At 40.2% G+C, this 23,491-nt stretch overlaps 2 protein-coding genes across 6 annotated transcripts in view; one reads left to right on the top strand and one right to left on the bottom strand.

The window, feature by feature from the left end:
- lsp1a (lymphocyte specific protein 1 a) overlaps positions 1–18,643 on the top strand; it is a 39,902-nt gene extending 21,259 nt beyond the window's left edge. For all 4 annotated transcript variants that reach the window (XM_039615059.1, XM_039615058.1, XM_039615060.1 and 1 more), the window contains 7 exons: positions 2,486–2,529; positions 5,792–5,873; positions 7,356–7,493; positions 10,154–10,252; positions 10,751–10,837; positions 11,278–11,386; positions 17,413–18,643. In XM_039615059.1, the coding sequence (XP_039470993.1) occupies positions 2,486–2,529; positions 5,792–5,873; positions 7,356–7,493; positions 10,154–10,252; positions 10,751–10,837; positions 11,278–11,386; positions 17,413–17,435 (582 nt within the window). In that variant the 3' untranslated portion in view covers positions 17,436–18,643. The remainder of the gene's footprint in view (positions 1–2,485; positions 2,530–5,791; positions 5,874–7,355; positions 7,494–10,153; positions 10,253–10,750; positions 10,838–11,277; positions 11,387–17,412) is intronic.
- On the bottom strand, positions 11,983–22,725 carry prr33 (proline rich 33). 2 transcript variants are annotated; one of them, XM_039615056.1, is made up of 4 exons: positions 22,617–22,725; positions 22,198–22,246; positions 15,872–17,071; positions 11,983–15,817 (listed from the first exon to the last, which is right to left on the bottom strand). In XM_039615056.1, the coding sequence occupies exons 3-4, from the start codon at positions 17,054–17,056 to the stop codon at positions 13,907–13,909; spliced, it is 3,096 nt and encodes a 1,031-aa protein (XP_039470990.1). In that variant the 5' UTR covers positions 17,057–17,071; positions 22,198–22,246; positions 22,617–22,725; the 3' UTR covers positions 11,983–13,906. The 2 variants fall into 2 exon arrangements, with proteins under 2 accessions (XP_039470990.1, XP_039470989.1); XM_039615055.1 differs by having other exon boundaries at positions 11,983–17,071; positions 22,198–22,244; positions 22,617–22,714.
- Positions 22,726–23,491: the final 766 nt, after the last annotated feature.

The raw sequence follows: 23,491 nt of genomic DNA, 5'->3' as shown, positions 1-23,491 counted from the left end.
CAGGTAACAGTAGAAATCTGCTAGCAAACCTCAAGGAGGGTCTTGGTGCAGCACCCTCTTTGCGTAGTTTTCACTCTGTGACAGCCAACAACATGCAGCAACCACCGGTGGGTGGGATAATGCGTATTTTTCCCCTAGTGATCAGCTGTGCCAGAGGGTTACCACCTGGTCTGTAGGCTGATGTGACTGAGGCCTAAACAACATTTCTGATTGAGTAACTTGGTCATCAAACCCTGACGTATCGAAAACTGGTTGTATTTACTTGTTAATAAATCATGATCATGAATGGCAGTCAGATTCGATATTCAAACAGATGCTGCAACACTGAGCATTTAGATCAGTCTGAACCTGAGCTTGTGGTTCACAGTGAATTCTTCTACATCTGCTTTAATGTATGAATGTGGATATGGAATGGATATATGAGATAAAAAGCATAAAAAGTTCACTTAAGAACCCACTGGCACAGCCGTGAATGCTGTCAGAATTTAATGTTACCTGTTCAGGTCAGCAAGAGCTATCATGTAAGCAGATAAAGAGGAATTTGAAAAAGAAAAGTTTCATTGTTTCAGGTGATCAGTCCTTTCGTCTGGTGCATTACCTTGATGTTGATTTAACAAAATGCAACCTACTGTTTGACCTGCTGGGTTAAAAAAAACTCCGTGACTAATCGCTGTGTGTTATCTTCCCAGCAGATGGGTTCAGTCTCAGCTTGTAAGTTGCATGTGTGTGTACCTGTGTGTATGTGTGTGTGATTGAAAAGCCACTTCAGCCTTGCTGCACCAGGAAAAGCACGTCGTGGTGTTGTCCTAGATCTCACTGCCACTCGAAATGTTTCACTGTCTGAGCTTGATGAACTGTGTAAACTGTAAATGGATGTGTGTGATTTCAGCACGTTGCAGTCATTTATGGAGCCCTCTCATTCCAGGAAGACATTTTTTTTTTCTTATTTTTTAAGAAATCTGGTTCATAAAGATTAAAAAACCAAACCAATTTGGATTTTCGATGAATGGCTCGTCCACGTGCATGACACTGTATATGCATGTTGGCATGTCTTCTTTTTTTGCATCTTCTATTCCTCAATTTATGTGAACATGCACAGATTCAAACGAACCAGGTGTTTAAGGACAGACAGAAAAAACAGAATCCAAATAGCAAATGAGACATTTACAAGAATGGGTATTTTCTCAGTTAAAGTTGTGTTAATGGCACCACTTAAGTACAACACGAAGATTAATATCCTGTGGGTTGTTTTAAGTTGTTAAATCTGACATTGTGACTTTTTCCCCACAGAAATGAAATCTAGCCATGCTTCACATTAGAAAGCAGAAACAGAAGTCACATTCCCTGCAGGGCTGTGGATGTCTCTTCAGTTCTTTGCCTGTACATTAAATATTGTCATTTTTGGCCACTGTTTGATGCATTTTGCTGCATGTTGGAAGCACATTTTGTGGCTTTTTACCAGAAGAAATGTCATTTTCTGTCATTTTCTATTTAATTACAAACAACAGGCTTTCAAACACACAACATTATAACTATGTATATAAAACAGTCACGGAAGGTTTACCATGTGTTGGATTTGATTGTGTGTCCGGTGCCTGGTCTGCTCCTGCTGACTGTCCCTCAGTCAGCAGGGGACAGTCAGCACTGAAAGCATTTCTCTCAAATTGCATCTGACATTAATGTTCAGGCTCAAAGGGCTTCAGTCTGAGTTTCCAGTGTTCAGCTATGGCGTAGACGTCTCCTGTGTGTGTGCGAGTGTTCTTTGATGTTTGACCTCTGAGGTCAGAGAAACACTGCTCCTGTCCTAAAAATCAGACCCCTGAGTGCAGATAAAAAAAACAAAAAAAAAAACCCGTAAAATTGTCCAGGTCACCTGGATGAGCTCTTTCGACAGATGGTACCGGCGCTGGTGTCCATCTAGGGCCAGTTTCATTTACTTAGACTGGGGAAACAAGCATTACCAGTAAGAATGCTGAATAATGCAGGCCCTTTGAGCCTGTACACTAAAGGAAAATCGTCACCTCTCACAGCAGATCTTTTACTCTGTGGGTGCATTTTGCTGGAAAAGTTTGGGGATAAATAAAAAGAACATGGACTGAAAATCAATACAGAATAATGCAGAGTGATGATTTTCCCCTTGAGTTAAAGTTTTCTTCACAGTATAACACATTTTCTCAGTTGTTGGTCTTCATCTTTAACCCATGTCAGTTTTATTGTAGGTGTATGTCTTTAGGGTCATGTAACACACTGTATAAATATATGCTGTAAAAAGCCACATTTTTCCATCATCCTCTGACTCTCTGATGACTCTTGCGGTTTGATGAAGGCCAACCAGCTCAGCTCTGTTTGTCTGGGACTAGGAGGTCCAAGGCCAAACCCAGAGCTGATCTTTAATTAACACATTTATGAACTGCAGCAGTGACCCAGAGTCATGTGTTCATCCAAAAGGAAAACAAAAGGCGTCATATTTATTCTTCTGTTTCAGATCACAGAGAGAACGGAGTCCCTGAACCGCTCACTGAAGAAAAGGTGAGGATCTTTATCAGTATCCTGATCAGATTTACATATGCACTATTTAATAGGTTTAATAGAAATATTAAACCTATGCAGGCAGCCTTTTTAAAAAAAAAAAAAAAATTTTCTGTCAACTCCTTCTGTAAAACTGTATATAAAAGATGAAAGTACTGAGTGTGATATAACACTCTGGACTCTGCCATGTCAGTTCTTTGGCTGCTTTTTGTTTGTTTTTGTTTTTTGTGGGAGGAACCAGAAAATGCCACAGTTAGACCAATCTACACAACTTAGCCTCAAGTGTTCACCCAAGGGATTGCAATTTTGGAACTTTTAATGTTGGCATGTTGGCACAGGAGATGGTCCCAGCTCTAACTGATTAGAAATTTGACTACTTGTTGCTTGTTTCAGCTACTGAGGTGTGGCTTGGATTATTGCACAGCTCTCTTCTGACAGGACTTCTTCTGACTTTTGCTGGTTGGAGTTTTTTTTTTGGGGGGGGGGTTAGGGAAGTTTGAATCTGTAATGGTTGCATCTTTATATCTTCCTTTGTACCTTAGTTGTTTTTAGCGTTCCCAACACGCTCTGATTTTCATGCTATCGCAGTGCTGCATAGTCAGCAATGTCCTGCTGGAAACCTGAGGCACAGACACAGTCTGACAGGTAGACAAAGACCGCAGGTTGAGCTTCTACTGAGTCAATCAAGTCAACTGAGTGTCATCTGAATGCTACCTTAATGGAAGGAGAACTGTGTCAAAGAACTGTGGCCTTTATGTACAAATGAGCTAATCTTCAATTTAGCTTCAGTTTGATTGTTGCTCAGAATCTTCCAGATCAAAGACGAAAGCAGATTTTTTTTTTTATCCAAGCATCTGAATAGCAGAGGAGCGTGTGATATTCAACTTTATCCACAAAGAGGCAAATTCAGATGTTATTAGGTAAAATATATGTTCTGACTAGCTATGCTAAAGCTAATCAAGTTACAGTGATAGGAACTGGAAGCAGGCATGTGAAGTATTTCCACTGATAAACTTGAAGAAGTAGCTAATCCTTTTGACGTAAGTGACCTGCTTCCTTTCTCAGTTTTCTGGCTGCTGGTTAACTCTCCACCGTCTGAACGTAAACCCTGATGAAAAGGGTTGGAGGTGACCTCTCCACCTCTCTCAGTGCATCGCCTTTCCTAAGCTGTGATTTATGGCTCCTCTTAACTCTGTCCAGATGCAGGCGGCTGTGTTTTCTCTGGTGGTTAGTGAGGTATGGTGGCTCCAGGCAGTCTGCAGCAGGATATTATCAGCTCTGAGCCGGAGGAACGTTTCTATGAGGATGCTTTAATTTATATACAACTGTGTGTTCAGAAGAGGTGTGATGGCATCAGGCAGCTCAACCTTTGACTCCCACAGTGTTAATGCCTGCAGAGTACTCGAACTATAAAGAAGAACTGTAAACTGTTGAAGTTAAAATGCATAGTTAATTAAGAATACAGCATACAGGATGGAGAAGGACATTACATGAAGCAAGAATCTTACAGACTGGGCAGAGGTGGTACAGAAAATGAGAGGTGTAACTGTGAGTGTGTGGGTGTTCATTTGAATTTAGTCTGCGATTAAAGCAATTGGAGGAGGGGAAACGTCTGCCACACCCCCCTCATTGATCCACAAAAGTAAAATGATGGATTTTGACCAGTTTACAGAGTAGCTGGACTTAAACAATTATGGCAGCAAAGAATGGGAGTGCTGAGGGAATAATAGCACATCATCTGCATAAAGGAGAATATTATGTTTGGTATTAGAAGTTAATATCTTTATTATTGCACATAGTGGTTTTATGAATAGTGGAAAGAGAGATGGAGAGAGAGAACATCCTTGCCTGGCAAGAGTGAGGTTTTGTGCAATTAACCCACTGGTGGTGACTGTGGCCGATGGTGATGTATATAATGCTCAACTCCAACTGATTCAGTTGTTTTCTAAACCCAAATTTCTAAGTGCTGCAAATAGGAATTCCCAGTTGACTTTTTCAAATGTTATTTTCTGTATTAAGTGATGCGATTAGGGTCTTTTTTAATGCTGTGAAAGCTGCAGTGTTGCTAGATGAGTGTCTGCCTTTAATGAAACATGTCTGGTCAGGGTGGATGAATCCTGGAAGGGCTTCTTCTAAGCAGGAGCTTTGCTAATGTGTGATCACTGCAGCATTGACAGGAGGAGTCCTGGAGGTAGTCATACATTTTTTGATCATCCTTATAAATAAGTCTGGGACATCTGGGTCATGGCCAGAGGTGTATAAGTTCATAAAAAAAAACCTCTGTAAAAGTTTTTCTTGGTATATTTATTACTACATTTGTGTAGTGGTTTTAGTGCTACAAACATGTGGTTAACTACATAACTGAAAGTTTGAATTTAATGTCTAGACTTATTGACAGGTAGAAACTTTCCCTCCTTAAACTTTATTGCAGAAGTTAAAACTAAGTGACGGCTTCCAGCTGTGACAACCTCAGCAGCAGCCTCTGATGTTTGCTCAGCTGCATGACATCATCAGGTGAAACCTCCTTTTAAAAGCGGGTGTTGCCCCATGATGGCGCCTCAGACATGTCAAAGTCAAAGATTCAGATGATAAATGAGAGTTCTTCCCTCCTGCCATGAAAGAATGACATCAGAGCTCTTATCTGAAGCTGGGGAAAGCCAAAAAAATAGGATCTGCAAAGACCACAAGACAAAAACATTTCAGACAGACTTTAATTTAATCAACCACAAATCCAGCTTTGACTCAGTTTCTGGAGCCAACGTGAGTTAGTCTGACCCAACGTTTTTGATCTTGATTATAGTGTGAACATGGAAAACTGGGAAGTTGTAAAAATGTAGACACAGACAGACACAAACTTTATTTTGCAAATGCCTGGGAGGTTCTAAAATCATTAGGTGAACCATGAGCCCAAACCTGAGAGCCACACGTTTTAAACTGACAATATAAAGCAATCAAATTGTAAGGTTTAAATTTAAATGTCATATTTCAGCTTAATGAAATCCTGCTGCCATACATTCTCTGCAAGAGTTGGCCATGGAGACTGTGGCCTGCTGTGGCCTGGATAATCAGCAGCAGAAGATACATGAATGACAGGATCATAAAAATAAAGTTTAGAGTTAAAAAATTAAAATTACTTTAAGGTAGTAATGCTCTCTAACATAGAAACTGTTTATTTTAAATTTAAGGGAGCAGTCTATTAAGATTAATGTGACACAGACTCCGTGTCTCTGGTTTTAATTTCCTGCTGCTTTGTGTGACTCAGTAACAGCTTCAAGAAGACGCAGCCTCTCCTCCTGACATCCAAGATCGACGACAAGCTGGAGCAGTACGCCCACGCTGTGGAGGTCAGCGCGTGCCCGCGCGCGCACACACACACACACACACACACACACACACACACACACACACACACACACACTCTCTCTCTCTCTCTCTCTCTCTCTCACACACACACACACTCACACACTCTCTCTCTCACTCACACTCACACACACACACACACACTCTCTCTCTCTCTCTCTCTCTCTCTCTCTCTCGCACGCACGCACGCACGCGCGCACGCGCGCACACACAAACACACGTCCATGACTTTACTTGTAACCTCAAATAATTTCTCAGCTCTCCAGGTCCAACTCTCACTGTCACCAGCCGCGCCTCAAACAGAATAACGATACCAGTATTCACTGGCAGGACTAATATTTTATTGATTTTCAAATTTTACTGTCTTTTTTCGCTTGTTCGTTAAGACCCCACAGATTCTCCTTGTGTTCACATGAAACCTCCGCTCATGTTTCTGGGTGACGTGACGTAGCCATATTCAGTCATGACTTGTACAAAGACACATGCAGACAGAGGGAGCATTGATGAAGCTAACGGATGTTTTCATCAGCCCCCCAACCACAACCCCCCCTCCTGCCCACAGATATCTATCACATCCCGTTGGTCTCATTCATATCTGCCTCGCTGCAGTGTTCATTACAGGCACGGCCACACAACAGACTGACAATTATCCTTTCTGTTTGTTAAGCGTAAAGTGTAATGATAGTCGTGAGGATGGCACGAAAGTAAAAAGTCACTGAAATAATTTCGGTACAATATGTGGAAAGCATTGACTCATCAGGATAATGTTTGTGCACTGGTTGCTTCCTTCCTCTGATTTGAATTTTCTGCAAACCCTCGGGTGTTTTCTGCAGTGAGACGTTTGCTCTGCTGCAGGTTTGAACCTTTGCACTCGCATTGTTTGGACTCAACTGGGGGCAGCAGCAGCTGCTCTGACCCTTTTTGTGCAGCAGCCACAAACCTCAGCAGCACCTGGGCGATTACATCACCCACACATATTTTCAGTTGTGCGTGTAAAACGGATGCATGACAGGAAAACAGCTCTTTATTTTTATCTTTCCATTCCTCGTTTTCCTTTTCACCTCAGGTGGTTCCCATGCTGATTTGTAGTCTGCTGCACAAAAACAGGTTTAACAAAATAAAGAACATAAATTAAAGGTGTGCAGGAGAGAGAATATTCTCACCATAAATCTTTTGGATTGAGATTACACCTGTGATTCACATAAATCTGCCTAAACTGTCGCATTTATATAAACAACAATTTAAATGTGATTAGATGTATATTGTGCTTTCAGTACAATAACAAAGAAACATAGCATATCAGCTTATGCTAGCAAACTTTTTCAACAAATACACCCTCTTATATTAAATTCTAAGGTTTTAAATATCAGGAAATGATAATAAGATAAGATGTAGATAAGATGATGTTAACTTTCAAGCTTGGATGCTGCCACTTGTTGCTAACCGTGAGGTTTGTCTTTGTGCAGAACTCTCAGGAGGCTCGGGCAGTGAAGGCATCACTGAATGACCTGCCCCAGTCACCTGAGGTCGTCGCTTCCAAGAAGAACCTGTTTGAGGCTGGAGAGGCCTGGAGCCAGAGTCCCAGCAAGGGAGCAACCTGCAAGGTGAGAGGAAACAATCTAACAGGGTACCTTTAGATTTCTGCTTTGTGTTACATTCATGTAAACGAATGTAAAGCTACGGTCTGTGGTATGTAGTTAAAGCAGAGCCAGTTTGACCTAAAAGGAACTTTTCCTGTTCATTTTAATAGGTAATCACAAGCTTTTTAGGGGGTTTAAGGATGAGCATAAAGTTGCTAGCATCACATTAAAACACTGCACTTTAGAACCAAATGCCTTTTGCTTCACCTGATCATGCTGTTTTTCTGCATGTGCTTGTGGCAGATCATTATTGAAATTGTACCCATTTAAAGCCTCTTTGATCATCATGTTTGTCCGACTTGACGGCTAAAACCTCCCGTGTTTATTTGTCCTGGCAGCAGATCCATCCTCACCTGTTTCATATGTTCTGTTTTACTGGAATTCTCTGATGTGAACAGTCAAACAGGCGCTTGTTAGTGAAACAGAGAGCGGTTGTTATTATGAGCTCCAAATAATTTGTCCAAGCTTTGATTTCTATCAGCAAGTCATGAAGAGAAAAGCAAAGAACCAAATTAAAGGAGATATATTTATTTATCAAACACAAATTATGGACATAACAAACAGTAGCGGTTTTAGATACGGGCGACACGGGCGGTTGCCCGGGCAGCATCGTGATGGGGGGCGGCATCACGGGCATCGGCAAAAAAAAAAAAAAAAAAAAAAAAAATGCTCGTACTCATGCTGCCCCGACGGCAGCCAGCGCATATTGGGAATGTCATAGGCACCGATCGGTTTTCTATCGCCCATTTGCTGGGAGTAAGGGCGCCCTCCGTTTGCGGGTGCGCCTGCTGCTTGCGCACAGGGAGGAGAGGGCGGGCGGCGGGGATTCTCTGGCTGGCTGGAGCAGCATCTAATAACCAACTCGCAAAATAAAACAAAATAAAAACAAAACAACAAACACGAAAACACCAGACATCATGATACAGACTTATAATTTGCACCTATGTTTTTTCGAAATTCTATACACGAAAACTGAGCGCGAGAGCCCTCGGTGCGCCTGCGCGCTGCTGAAGTCAAAGTAAACTTTGTCATCTCCGCTACATACAGTCCAGTATATAGAGAGACGAGACGACGAGGCTCCAGTTACAGCAGTGCAAGTAAACGAACAATAAATATAGTAGAGTAAGAAAATAAATATACACTTTAGGACTCGGGGTAAAGGGATCAATAACAATTTAAAATTTATAATTTACAGTTTGATGATTTAAAGTCTCACACATAACCCGTCGAAAGGGGAGGGAGACCTGCTGCTTCCAAATAGATCACATTTCATTCATAATGATGTAAATCCAAGCCCATTATGTATTCATGATTTGAATCCTGGGTTGTGTGAAATCCCAGAAATAAACCCTAGACAAAGTGAATCTGTGAACTAAGGTGTAGGTCTGTTAGGTTATGTTGTGGTGATCCTCTGGTTGAGGGATGGGTGTTCATACTGGAGTGCAAAATTAAAACCAATGGAAGATGGACAAGAAAAGTTCAAAGCCATCAGGTGCTCAGTTTAGAAAAAAGAGAAAAGAAGAGGAGGAGAAACGAGCAAAAGATACAGGTAAGCAGATGTGTCATTGGATAATGGCAGGTCATCCTGAAACAATCAGAATCAGAATACTTTATTAATCCCTAAGGAAATTATGTGGGTTACAGTTGCTCCAAGAAGAAATGGTAAAAATAGTAACAGTAACAGACTAAACTCCAAACAATACATTATGTTACAGATTTTAATATTAATTAGTCATTGTCAATTGTTGATTTGTCCTGTTCTCGTTGTATGACGAATTATGATGGCTGTCCGGTAGCCGTTTGCATACTATGCATACTCTCTCTCTCTCTTCATATGTGTGTGTGGACAACAGTTTTATGTTAATGTACAATCCTTAACATGTTTTGTGTGTGTGTGTGTGTGTGGTGGGGGGGGGCAAACAGGCTAGGACCGCCACTGATTACAAAGGAGTTTTCATCTAATTTATTCTGCAGGTCCTGCACTGATTTCAACTTAATTACACAAATTAAACATTTTATATATTTAAAAAAAGCAAAATTATTGCTAAAGTGAATTGAATTGTCATTTTTAATTTTTTATACTATATTTTAATATGTATAATAATCACATTTAATTTTATCCACCCAAGGAAATTAAAAATATGATTTTTTTTTATTTTAATTTTATATTTAAAAAGTCTAACACATTAACAATTTTATAAATGGAAGAAAATTGATGTATTTTTAAAAAGTTTAAGGTTCCTTTTCTAAAATGTAATCTATTAAAAATAATACTTTAAAAAAATGTAAACAGGCCATAATTTAAAACTTTTGTATTTTAGTTAATTTTTCATCTTTCTTTACTTCATATTTTCTTATCAACATCATTATTATTCAAATATATTACTGTATTGAAGGTCTAGTGTGTTTGACAAACCATTCATATCGTTTCTTCCTCTCCCTTTGAGGCATGTTTTGCCTCTCACAGAGCAGGACGCTGTTATCCAGCTAAATGAACCTAGTTTGCTTTAATGGAACAAAGTGTGGAACAACTGAATAAACAAAGTTAAATACTCAACTAAACATCTGAGTTTAGCTGAAGATGAAAGTAAAACATTTCATCCTGTTTGTGCTTCATCAATCAGGACACTGAGGGTCTGAAGGTGGGCGTGGCCAATCTGATCAATCAGTGGGTGAAAGGCCCCTCAGACGGCAGCAGCAGACAGCTGAGCAGCAGACCCGCTGTAAGTCACAATCACTCCAACAAGTGTGGTTTCAGATGTTAAGAGTGCTTCTGCAGTTTTGTTTGGCATTCACAAGCAGCGGGATTGTCCTTTAAGCTATTTTATATGTATGCAAAGGAAATCTAGATGTGTGGTTTTCATGAAGAGAGCAGCTGCACTAAACTCGCCTCTCCTGTGTAACAGCTGAGCTCACAGTGATGCGTTCAGGTGCAGTTTGCGATGTGAGGTTTCCCTCTAGTGGCAGTGTCAGATGTAACTCTAATTTAACACTATATAACAGGACTTCTCCATTTCCTTTATCCTAAAAATGTAAAACAAATCAGAAAATGACATAAACAATTAAATATTTAGAAACTACTAAGAAAAAAAGTGATAAAAGTATGTCTTTTCCTTTTTTTATGTAAGTGGAATGCAAATCTAGAAAAGCTAGATTTATTCAGTCTATGCACCAGATTTCATGTAAGATTCCTGAGCCATGTTTTTTAAAAAACAAAACAGGATCTGAGGCCTGGAGATGTGATGCAGAAGAAGAACATGTGGGAGGTCATCGGAGACTCATTGGGGAGGCCCGGACAAAACATGAAGGTATAAACACACAATACAAGCACAGAAGAGTCTTAAATGTAAAGTAAAGCTCAATTAAGAATAACTTGTTTGCATTTACCTCACTTTTTTGTTATTGTTTACATCAGAAGTGTTCATTGTTTGGTCTATATAACACTGGAAAAGGATATTTAATTTAAAAAAATCCCCGTCACAACTTCACAGTACAGTTATCTGATGTCTGATTTAGTCAGTTTTCTCATTTTAGAGAAATTGGCACATCATTCCTCATCTAATGTGTTTTTTTTTTATAAGGGAAGGACACTTCAGAGGCCTCCACCACTCTCACCTGGTGGAGGAATCATTTTTAAAAAATGTTATCAGTGATAATGAAATCTAATGAAAATCTTGACCTGGATTTTCATCTTCAGATTTCTAATGTGTAAAAAATATTCAAAATGAGCTCTTGCTTATCTCCTCAGAGCTCAGCGGCTAGTAAAAAGTACAAATTTGTCATCACTGGACACGGCAAATATGAGAAGATTCCTGTGGACGACGAGAACGAAGGGAAGTTCACCAATGGAAAGTCGGGTAAGACCACTGACAGGAAGTAAAAGACTAAGAGCTAGCTGTCTCTTAAACTGTGTACCTCTGTTCCTACAAATATGACGACACAAAGTCCTCTGAGTAGCAAGATGGTAACAACACTCTGTTCTTACCCTCAGTGGTCACCATCTTGGCTAAAGAGCAGAAAGGGACCCTGTTTTCAGATTGGACATACGCAATATCACCTGCAATTTGTTGCTTGGTTCAGTGACTTTCATTAGAGAATTTGCAAGCAGAAGAAATTAGTGGCATTTTTGTATTTAATATCTGTGCAGTGTGCAGCCCTGCCAGTTTAAAGTTTATTCTACATCAAACCATCATTACATTCTAAGCATTGATTCCACTATGATGCCTGAACCATCTGGCAAGCTGGCCGATGTGTGTAAGCGTGTGAATCTGGGTAAAGGGTAAACTGCTGATCCGTTGTGATGTGCAGACGTGTCTTTCAGATTGTGATCACTCAGAAGCTGTTTCAGCTGTGTCTCTTTTCTTCATTCAATTCATTGCATGACTCAAAAATATACTGATGTTCCACGCTGAAATGAACCTATGGGCAAGAAAAATGTACATGTTGAGAAACATTTAAGTCAGACTGAGTTTATTTTTCAGTACCTTTTGTGCAGGCGACAGTACAGCAAGCTTCACGTAAAAAAAAGAAAACCGCTCAAAGTGCTTCACTTTAAATAAAACAGCAGTGATAACAAAAATACAATAATAGAGACACAAGTCACAGTTTGGTTTTCTTATGAAATGCTAAGCTATGTTCAAACAGAGTTACCCAGACAGAGATATGAAAATGAAAAGAACTGAATTTGGTAGAGTAAGATTTATTTTCCAACTGTAGGAAAGTAAAAAATCAGAGCAGTTTTTATTTCTTGTGTTACTGTAAATAAACGGAACATGAGGGTAACTCTACTTAAGATTTACAGTGTCAGCAGTTTTCGAGAACTAAAGATTACTTTTATAAGCTGTACCTACAATAATCAGTAGCCCCAACACATGCTAGAAAGATCACTAGTGAAAGACTTCTCCTGACTCGGAGCTGGACAAAAAAACAAACACAACAAAGCTAATAAAATAAAGTTTGGAGTGCCTACCATGCATTACAGTCAAATCCCTTCTGTGTATCTTCACCTTTGACCTCACAGATCACTATCCCACTGACCTCCATCACAGTGGAGGCTGCTCTTCATCGTTCTTCGAACAACTTTCACACGCTTTTACCTCATCAACCGTCTTTAAGTCACAGTAAAATTTAACATGTTGAGCCGAAAATCACTAAAATAATTTTATAGTATTTTGAACTTTATATGGGAATTATATTTTTCATAGCTAAGCTCAGTGCTTCATTTTATTTATGTAGCATTTACCACTGTACAGCTACGAGTAAGCATGTGTAAAAATGTACTGAGGCTCCAAATGTAACCTGTAACCATTAAAATTATAATACTAGTCAGATTTAAATAAACTCCCTCCAATTTACCCTTTTTTGTTAGATCATAGTGATTTTAAACGCTCTCAAAAATGTTCATTTAATGTGATTTTAAGAGGTTTATTCACGAAACACAACCATCTACAGCCTGCAAAAAAAAATTATATTACTCTAATGAGAAGTCTTACCCTAAGGTAAGTAGCACCATTTTGAATAAAACTGTATATTTGAATAATGATTGAACAAATTATGTATCATAAAATCAGTTACATTTTATTTATTATCCATAAAAACATATTTTTATTCACCAAAAGTTAATTGATTTTTCTAAGCATCCACATTTCTGTATAAAAGTACCCCATGGAGTTTTCTGATCACTATTAGCAGTATGTTGTGGGTTTTACAAACATTATAAGACCTGTTTCATGCAGGTAGAATAACTCAGTTTTAATCTCCCTTAGGTTTTGTCCTTTTCATTAACAGTTGGTAGAGTGAAGCCAAAGCCCAAATGTGTAGCAATGCACCAACAAAGCAGAAAAAGATGGAAGCTAAGAACCAGAAATATAAACCATCTCAAATATTTTTCAAAATCCTTTGCAAATGAAAATTACACTCAACAACCTAACCTTTTAAACAGCTAACAGTATGTATGTTTCTTAATAGAAAACTCCACAGGGCACCTTTAAAAACTTGCTAATTCATAATCTAACAGTGTCTGTTTATTGTGAACACTTTGAAGAAAAGAACAAATGAGAAGCTCTTGCAACACTTGGTGTGATGTCTGAATGACTTTAAGACAAAGAGAGCTCTCTCTCAAGCTAATGCACAAATACAGACATGTATGCTAACACCCTGTCAGCCAGTCACACAAAGCATTTGTCAAGTATAAAGTTCTGACCGAAGTTTTCTTCAGCACTGCCACAAAAAAAGACTAAGACTCCAGACTTTTACATTGTTTCTGTTGCTAAGATTTTCTGCATCTGTACATTAAACATAGAATCCTGTTTTGTTTTTGTTTGGGTTTTTTTGTGTTTTTTTACGTTTTTGTCTTGGCACTTCATATTGGGTGGAGCTTAAGAAGCGGTGAACCCCCTTGCTGTTCTATTAAAGTCTTTTGGTTCCTCATCTTTACCTTTTCGCCCAATCAGCCCCATTTCAAATACAGTGGAAATTTTTGTGACCGGCCTCGATGCTGCCTCTTTGAGCTTTTTAGCATCAAACTTTGGACTGAACAGCAGCACAGGCAACCTGTATGCAAATGACGGTATTTCTTTCAGCTCATCTTTTTTCCCTTCTTTCTTCTCCTCCTCACTTTTATTTAACTCAATCTGGTGCATGATGTTCTCCTTGGAAGAAAACATTTGGAAGAGGACAGCGTCCCACATTTGTGTCGCCTTGGGAGTGTCTTTGGTTTCGTTTTCATTTTGGGCGCTGGGCTCGTCTCCAGCCTTCTCCTGCACTGTTTTTATATCCTTCTGGTCCTGCCCCATGACCACCACCTCAGAGCCTGTCTCTGGGAATTTGGGCTCCTCCTGCTCCACCACCATGTGTTTCTTGAGCCTGGACCAACCGCTTGCTTTAGATTTCATTCCCTTCGGCTTTAACATGGCTTTAAGAAGAGACTCGCCTGCTGGGAGGCTCTCATCACTGTCCTTTTTCTCAAGTGCAGATTGAACTTCTGAAGGTGATTCTGTTTTCCTGTCCTGTTCTTTGTCTGCTACAGCAGCAGAAACCTTAAGCAGAGGAAATGCTGCAGTGCTTGGCTTTGGGCCTTTAGGTGCGATATTAGTGACATTTACAGGTTTTCCTTGTTCCTTTATTTCTGAGACATCAGCATTTTTCTCAGGTATAGATTTCTGCTCAGCAGTCAGGGCTTTTTCTTTACCTAGAAGTTTCTTTACTGCCTTCAGGGGATCTTGGTCTCCACCTTTAGGAAAAGGACGTTTTGTCTCAGGGGTCTTTGGTTTAGTTTCTTGAATAAGTGTTTCCACTTTCTGTTTCTCTGCTGTTGAAAGTATAGTCTTTGGCATTTGTTGAATGATTGTTGTATCTCCTTTTTCTGCAACCTGACCAGATACCGTGCTCGTGTCTTGTGTTAACATCGCTCCTGGTGAGTCAGATGCTTGTGTAACAACAATAAAAGGGACTGGAGGTGTGGCAGCAACCTTCTCATCTCTCTGGTGGTATTGAGCAACATCTTTTGGTGTTTCTTTGACTGTAGATGGCTCAGGGGGTTCTTGGCTGGAGGCTTTTGATTCTTCGGAGATCTCTCTTTTAGCTTTATCATCCTCTTTAGTCAGCGTAGTTGAAACTGAAATATCAAATGCTGGAGAGTAAGTTCTGATTCCTCCATAAGCAGCATATTCAGCCGGTGTGAGTCCACGATAACTAGACTTTGACTTTTGAGACACTTGACTTGGTGTTTTAGGTCTCTGAAAGCCTATAGGTGACCCACTTAAAGGTGATGTCCCATAGGTGGGTGTCTTTGGTCTTTTATAGCCAGGTGATGTGGTCATAAGTCGGGATGCCTCATATGTTGGAGTCTTAGCCCTCTGATACCCAGTCACTGCTGGTGTTATTGAAGTTTTGGGCTCCTCAGACCCAGTTGAACTCTTTCTGCTCGACAGCTCGGGTTCCGACTTTGACTTTGTAATACTCGGTTGTATTGGTTTTGCTGAAGGCATCGTGTCTGAGTGGATGTCCCCATTTAGTGTTTGTTCAAGAGGCACTGTAGTCTTCACACTTTGGGAAGCAGATGAACTGCTTACCACTGTTTGAGGTGCTCTCGACCACTCTGACTCTACTGTAACTGGTGACACTGCAAATAAGAGAGGATTGGGTCTTGAGATCTCAAAGACAGGTGTTGCAGCGCGGTTTACATGGTACGCTGGTGTTTTAGGCCTTCCTGCTGCAGTTCTTGATGTTTGGAACTCATAAGTTGGTGTTTTATCTCTGATTTCAGCTGTTGGGGTGGCTCTTTTGATTTCGGCAGTTGGTGTGACTCTTTTGATTTCGGCAGTTGGGGTGGCTCTTTTGATTTCGGCAGTTGGTGTGACTCTTTTGATTTCGGCAGTTGGGGTGGCTCTTTTGATTTCGGCAGTTGGTGTGACTCTTTTGATTTCGGCAGTTGGGGTGGCTCTTTTTGTTTCGGCTGGTGGGGTGGCTCTTTTTGTTTCGGCTGGTGAGGTGGCTCTTTTAATTTCAGATGTTGATGTGGCTGTGTTGATCTCCAAAGTAGGAACAATGGTGGCATTGATCTCTGCTGTTGGTGTAATGCCTCTCTTAATATCTGAAGTTGGTGTTGTTCTCTGAGTAGCTTGTTTTGTCTCAACTGGTGTCTTACTTTGAGGTAATGTACTACCAATAGCAGTTAATCCAGCTGTGTCATACACTGGTGGCATCCTGGAAGTCTCGTAAAATGATGTGCTTGCAGTGTACATCCTAATTTGAGGGACATCAAACATGGGTTTGGGTGATCTTGAGGGTTCAGTTGCTTTAAATGTTGGACGTGGACTTCTGGGTTTGACCAGTGGGGTCAACACAGTGAGAGGTCTAATCACTGGCTGACCCCCAGCTATTGTAAATGGAGTTGGACCTGGACTTCTAGGTTTTGAAGGTGTGGTTGCTACAGCTGTAGGTCTGAGACCAGCATGGGTTTCAACTAATGTGCTAAAAGCTGGCTTGTCCAATTCAGCAGCAGATACTGTCACCTCAGAAGCCAACAGCAGCACTTTGGGTGGCCCTGGCTGAGTGACTTGCCCCAGGGCTGCTGAGACTCCTGCAGGGTAAACTGGGTAAGAAACTGTGGTGACATGTTGAGAGTAAGAGTATGAAGGCATTGCCACTGTTGGAGGTGACATCCTAGCTCCTCTGCCATAAGCTGCACGCTGTGGGTATGGCGATGCCACATGCTGATACGGCAGCCTGATGGTGAACCTTGGCGGCTGTTGGTTGCTGTAGATGCTCTGTGGTGTGTCTGGAGTGCGAGGTGGGGTGGAGTGGTCACTGTGTTCGAGGTCAGGGCTTGCTTCATTTACAGGGGAGAGGCTGGAGCGGAAAGGTGCGGTAGACTGTGATGCTTGAGCAGAAGCTTTTTTCTTGGCAGTCCTTTTGAGGAGTTTCTGAAGCCGAACGTTGTCCTTTCCAGGCTTGGGAAGCAGGGGTGGGGGGTACTGCTGGGAAAGCAGGCCTGGCTGGGTGACACTACCATAAGCGACAGCCATGAGTGCTTCAGCACCCTAAGGAGAAAAAAGTCACAAGCTGTCAAAAGCTAACAAAGATTACAGCTCTGGACCTGTACAATACCAAACTGGTCCAGATGGCAATAAATAAATAAGATTATAATAATGGTTGGTTCCTCGTCTTTAGTTCTGACTGTAAGTCAATCATTGATTTAAATTCTGTTTTTGACATTGGTCATTGAGCTTTTTCTTTCAGAAATGCAACCAGTCTCACAGCATTTTATCCTAACTTATTAAATTAATGAAGGATTTACTAAGTTGGTCTTAAAAATGTTTCTGAAAGTTGCGCAAATGGAAGTTTGACTGTTTTGCAACAATTTTCTTGTTGTTTTTTGCAGATTTATGCCACAGCGACTACTGAAATGGCGTTGCTCTTCAAGTGGTTTCCATCTTGATCTCTGTGCTGGCGATACAGACATCTAACACAAGTAACCAGAACCAGAAAAACTTTGTTAATACCTACTGGGAAACTGCTGAGTAGATGTTTCTCAAGATTGTGGAGGTTGTACAATTATACAAGAAAGGATCAGCTCAAGCCCAAAACCATTTGATCATTTAATGTTTATATTTAACCGATTTTCTCTTTCTTTCCATGTTTTCTTGCATTGCATTTCTAGTATTGTATATATATCTGACTGTAAACTTTACTATTTGTTTTTCTTCTCCTCTGCAGTTTTTGGTAAATCATAATTCAAGTCTAGTTGATCACTGTATGGTGATGTTTTGTGAAATATTAAATGTTGGGGGAGTGGGGGTGTAGCTACATTTTAGAAATTGCATAGAAGTGTTGGTTCCCCCTTTGACATGTTACATGTTCTGAACTTAAACCTTTGCTAAAGAAAAATCTTGAAATGAAGCTGGACTTGGGAGAGATTTGAAACACAGCTGTAATTATTCCAGTAATGACGATAGAGTGGAAACTGGCGATATGACTGCGTCATTTAGTCCAGCTATCAACCCGAAATCAATGTTGATTTGGAATTCATGTTTTACACATGGACTGTTTAATTAAACAGTGTTTCTTGTGTATCTTTTAGATTTACTAGTTGATAAATCTCTTATTTGTCCCAAACACATCGTCGCAAAGTTCATAATTTTCACACTTAGTTTTTAGTTTGGCATTATTAGCATAAATTTTGGATATGTTCATTTCTTTCACACCAAAGGTACTTGGTTTTGGTACAGAGATGAATGATAAGTTTAGAAGAAATCATGGTTTGGGTTGAAATACACAATTTTACAATAAGAAACGTGTTGCAAAGTGACGTTTGCTATCTTAATATCACATTTACTGCCTCAGTATGCACTTCTTCACAAAACCACTAGATGTCTACATAATCTGTTCCACTGTTTAACTTTGACTACAATGCAACAGCTTGTTCTGCTTGCAAGAAGATAAAGGAGGGCAGTTAAAGGTGATGTGTATGGGACTGATACCACCATTCAGCAGGCTAATAACATCCAACTAGATAACATTTTTCACCTTTAATGTCCAGTTACTGCAATGTTTGCCTGTATGTGTTTATAACTCATTTTCTTGAATAAATTAAAATCTTTTTCTTTTTTTTACTTGAGCTGTATCTTTACTTTAGCTTAGTTTGCTGTTTATTGCAGTTAAATTTGAAACTATCTCCTGAGACCGCAAATTCATCTGGAAAGTGCTTATTAAGTATATATGTTATTACTAATTATAAAGTCTATAATTAGTATTAACACTACTTGGTTGACGTGAACCATAAAATTGGTTCACGTCCCACTTATGCCAAGCTCAACATGGCTGTAAAGCAGGGGAGGGACTATCTATTTCCTTATGGGGGCAATCATGGCTAAAGAGTTGACAGTTCATCTTGTAATCAGAAGGTTGCCGGTTTGAGCCCCGGCTCCAACAGGCCCAGTGGCGCCAGTGTCCAGCAGCCTCGCCTCTGTCAGTGCGCCCCAGAGCAGCTGTGGCTACAATGTAGCTTGCCATCACCAGTGTGTGAACGTGTGTGTGAATGGGTGGATGACTGAATGTCATGTAAAGCGCTTTGGGGTCCATAGGGACTAAGTAAAGCGCTATACAAATACAGGCCATAACCATTTATCTTCAGTCTTGGAGGACTGAAATCCATGGGATGAGCAACCAGTTGGACTTGCAGCAGAATATTTATTACCACAAATATATTAGCTTTATTATTTACATTTTTCATTAGAAGGAAACATGTAAATTCTTAGCATTCTTAGCTTATGAACAAGTCTTTAGTCTGGCAAGAATTAAAACAAGTCAACTTCTCTTGAAAAGTTTGTCCTGTGCCTCAAACTCTGATGTCCTGATGGTGACTCATTCATGGAAGACGGATACTGGCAATTCAGGCTGAAATGCCCACCCAAAGAATCTAGCTGAACTCCTCCTGCTCTATGATACCCCTTCACAGCTGATGCTGGAAGCCTGTTTCACAGCCTAATTTTAGTTTGAAGGCGAAGCGGACGCTGGCCAATCACCTGCTTTCCTTTTTTAAGACTCCTGGTTTTTTACAGGCCGCATCACTTTCCTGAAAACAATAAATCAGAGAGCTGTGATGCGGATTCTCAGATGGAGTCTTTGCAGGACCAGCTGCCTTAAAGCCATCAGATACAAACTTGGTGTAACAGGAGAAGTGAGTAAGATGAATGTATATAAATGTAAGCTATATTTCTCCATTGACTGCAGGCACATAATCTATTCTTAGTACACTTACTGACCTGCACAGAAATCTTTTCAGAAAATTATATCTTGATGTCTCATTTTAGCGTTTTCAGAGTTCAACAGAAAGTCAAAGAAACGGGAAGAAACTGTCAATTTGTGACCTTACAATCATATAACTGAATCTGTAGTTTCCCAATACATTATTTACAGTTTGCTATACATCAATATTAGAGCTGATAATGTCAAGTTTATTGTGGCTTTCATTCTGCATGTTCAAGAAGGTTTTAAAATGTGGGGAGTTGCAATATGATAATCTTCATAGATTAATGGAGGATAATGTGTATTAGTTTTAATTCACCTCATGATTATTTATGTAGTGCCAAATGACAACAACAGCCACATAAATGGGCTTAATACTGTAAGGTAAAGACGCTACAGTATTCTGGAGAAAACCCTGACAATCAAATAACCCCCTATGAGCAAACACTGAGTGAGAAGGAAAAACTCCCTTTTAACAGGAAAAAACCTCCAGCAGAACCAGGCTCATGGATGGGCAGCCATCTACTATGAGCAGTTGGGGGGTAGAAGTGAAAGAGGATGAACCAAATAATGGGGTGACAAGGACAAAACACAGACCAAGGGAGAAGAAAACGAATGACGTGCTGGAGTGATATATAAACATGGGGACTGAAAAGAGGTGAGTGCAAAAGAAAAGCTTACAGTGAATCGCATGAAGTATCACAGCGGTCTGAACAAAAGCTGAAATGTAAACTGGGAGCTGGTTCCACAGGAAAGGAAAGGGACCGGATGGCTGAAGGCTCTGCCTCCCATTCTACTCTTAGAAACTCAAGAAACCTCAAAGAGCTCTGTTAGGATAATATGGTACTAGTAGGTCTTTAAGACAAGGTGGGCCTGAATATTCAGAATTTTTGTATTTCAGAAAAAGAATTTTAAATTCAATTATTCAGCCACCAAAGAGAAGCCAATATGGGACAAATGTGATTTCTATTTTTAGCCCCTGTTTTTCAGCAATACTCAGACAAGATGTTTCTAATTTTATAGATACTCCAAAGAAAGAAAGAAAGCAGACCTACATATTAGCTGAATATGTGCACTCAAGGAGATATCCTGATCAAAAATTGCTCCCAGGTTCCTCATAGTGTTGCCGGAGGCCAAGGTAATACCGTCCAGTGTAAGTAGACAACATGTTTCTAAGATTTTTTAGATTTTTAAGAACTATTTTGTCTGAATATAGAAAAAGAAAGTTAATACATCCAGGCCTTTATTTCATTGTAGTCTAACTAATTGACTCATGTCATGTAGCTTCATGCATAGATATTTCTTTGTAATAGTGATGCTAGAGAACAGGTCATGGAGTCACAATAATCCTGTACATTCTTCAATGTACAAGATTGCCCAAAGCAAATTCATGAAAATCTGGCCAAAATATTTAAATGTCAAAACCAGTAGAATCAATAAATGGCTGATTTTTGGGTATCTCCTTATTATTTAGTGAGATGATTCACTTTGCACTTAACTTACTAGACTTGGACTTTTATTTCTTTAGCCTGAAATTTCAGAATTTAACAAATGTACCTTGTGTTGGTGTAATTATTTTGAAAAAAGGGTTATATTTGCTTTCCTGCTCAGGCCATAAATCATAGTTTGATATTTAATACTAGCCAGAAATGGAGTGCAGCTCCATCACATATCCTCTCATGTCTCACCCCACATAAATAAATGCACACATATAGACGTGTATGTGCAGTTCTGCTGAAGGGTGAAAGTGAATGCAAAGCATCTGACCTTATGACATCACAGCTCCCAGACACCAGATAGGGCCTGGGAAATATGTTGTCACTGAGAATGTCCAATCACATGACAGGACCACTCAACAGAAATGGATCATGAACCTCAGACTGGGAGATGTACTTTCTAATGCACTGTTCTGTAGTTCTTTTTTAATTAATGGAAAATGAGTCAGCAGAGTCGAGGTCGGCTTAAAATAAGACGCCGAAATGTTTTTGATAAGAAGTAATAAGAAGGTTTGAGTTACAAATAAAGCAACACTGACATCATGAAGTCTGCAAAAAACGAGTGTTTGATATCCTTAGTTTACTATGTGTGTCACCTCAGTGTAATGTAGGCCAGTGCTGGTTGTGTTTTAGACCTCCCACCCACCCTTGCACGCGCACATCTCCCTGTCTGAACCTGCTGCCTGCCTGACACATGAGATGCTCACTGCTCCTTTTAAGGCTTTGGTAGTTTTGGTATTTGGAGTGCCTTCAGGATGCAAGTTCAAAAGAGGAAAGAGTAATAATAGCTGCATAATAAAAGCCAAGCTGCTCCACAATGCCCTGCTTAAGCAAATGAATCCACCCCAAAAAGTCATTTACCTGAAGTTATGAGGCTCAAACACAGCAAACAGTGGTTTTCGATGAAAAATGGAAGAGCTTACCAGGTAAAAACTTGTTGCTGATGTTCAAAAGCACTCCAGGCAGGTTCCTCTTAACAGAACAGAGCACAGGTTCAAGTTCATTGTAAAACAGAGAACAGCTTTATTCTCAAGAACTACACAAAAGAAGATTAGAGTACAGTCAAAGCTACGTGTGATACCTCATTGCAGAAGAGGACAAATAACCGAGAGGGCAGAGTGTGTTTTTGAAGCCAAAACAGTGCGTGATTAGCACCTAGCTCAGCCCTGCTGGTGCTTTAATGTTGCACTGAGGACAAGAAAAAGCACCCTGAGCTCCCCAATCACATCAGACACCTTGGTGCCGAGTTGGGGGCGGGGGGGTGATTCTACCTCACTAACCCTGCGAACAGTGTCCCTGTGCCCTATCTGGAGAACAAAAGGCGTAATTATGGTGTGTTTACCTGTGCGACTGCTGCTTGGGGCGCGGCCGGCCGGCTGCTGCCTGCTTGTCCCAGCCCGGAGTGTCAGAGCGGCAGGTTCATGTCGAGCCCAACTCGACCCCCCTTCTGCAAATGGAAGGAACAGGCGCCATGACAATCCAAAAATAAATCCTGAGCCCTGTGAGCTGCTCAGTGACAGCAGTGTAGTTGTGACAGCAAGGCGAGCTGAGGTGAGATGCATCACCGACAGGCCACAGCACCTTAGGTTTCACCACCTCAGGGCTCTAAAACTGGGGTCTGAGGGCCTCCCAGGGGTCCTTCAGGGGTGCACCAAAGGTCCAACAGAGGGTTGTGAAGTGTGCTCCTAAGAATAACAAAGGCTTCATTTTCTATCAGTCTATTAGCATCCTTGTTGCTTCAAGGGTCCTTATTCGTAGGACTTTTAATTTTTTGACTTCTTTGAACTGTGTATGGTTAAACTAAATCTAAAAAACAGACCTCATTTTAATTTTCTAGTCAGAAAAAAGAAGTCTCTCAGTGGCTAACCTTAAAGGTTGGCCTTCAAACAGGTTTTATTTAAGCATCCTCTCAACACTGTTGGTGACACTCGTCACCAGTGTTGGGCAAGTTACTTTGAAAAAGTAATTAATTATAGTTACTAGTTCTTCAAAAAAGTAAGTGAGTTAGTAACTGAGTTACAATATTCTAAAAGTAATTAATTACTTGAAAAGTAACTATTGCGTTACTTTAAAAAAAAAGTTTAACGCTGTGGGGTCCAGGGTATAATTGGCCATTTTTAACTACTTTTGATTTTCCCTCCACATTTTACCTTTAAAAACGATTTACTTTGCCTTGTTTGGTATCATTGTTTTCAGTGCAACATCACGTGTCTGAAT

The sequence above is a fragment of the Oreochromis aureus genome, linkage group 7, assembly GCF_013358895.1.
Source record: "Oreochromis aureus strain Israel breed Guangdong linkage group 7, ZZ_aureus, whole genome shotgun sequence".
Taxonomy (NCBI): Eukaryota; Metazoa; Chordata; class Actinopteri; order Cichliformes; family Cichlidae; genus Oreochromis; species Oreochromis aureus.
This window is presented reverse-complemented; position numbering and strand designations above follow the sequence as displayed.

Coding starts and splice junctions, on each gene's coding strand:
- prr33 (XM_039615055.1), bottom strand. CDS start 17,056: ATGGCTGTCGCTTATGGTAGTGTCACCCAGCCAGGCCTGCTTTCCCAG.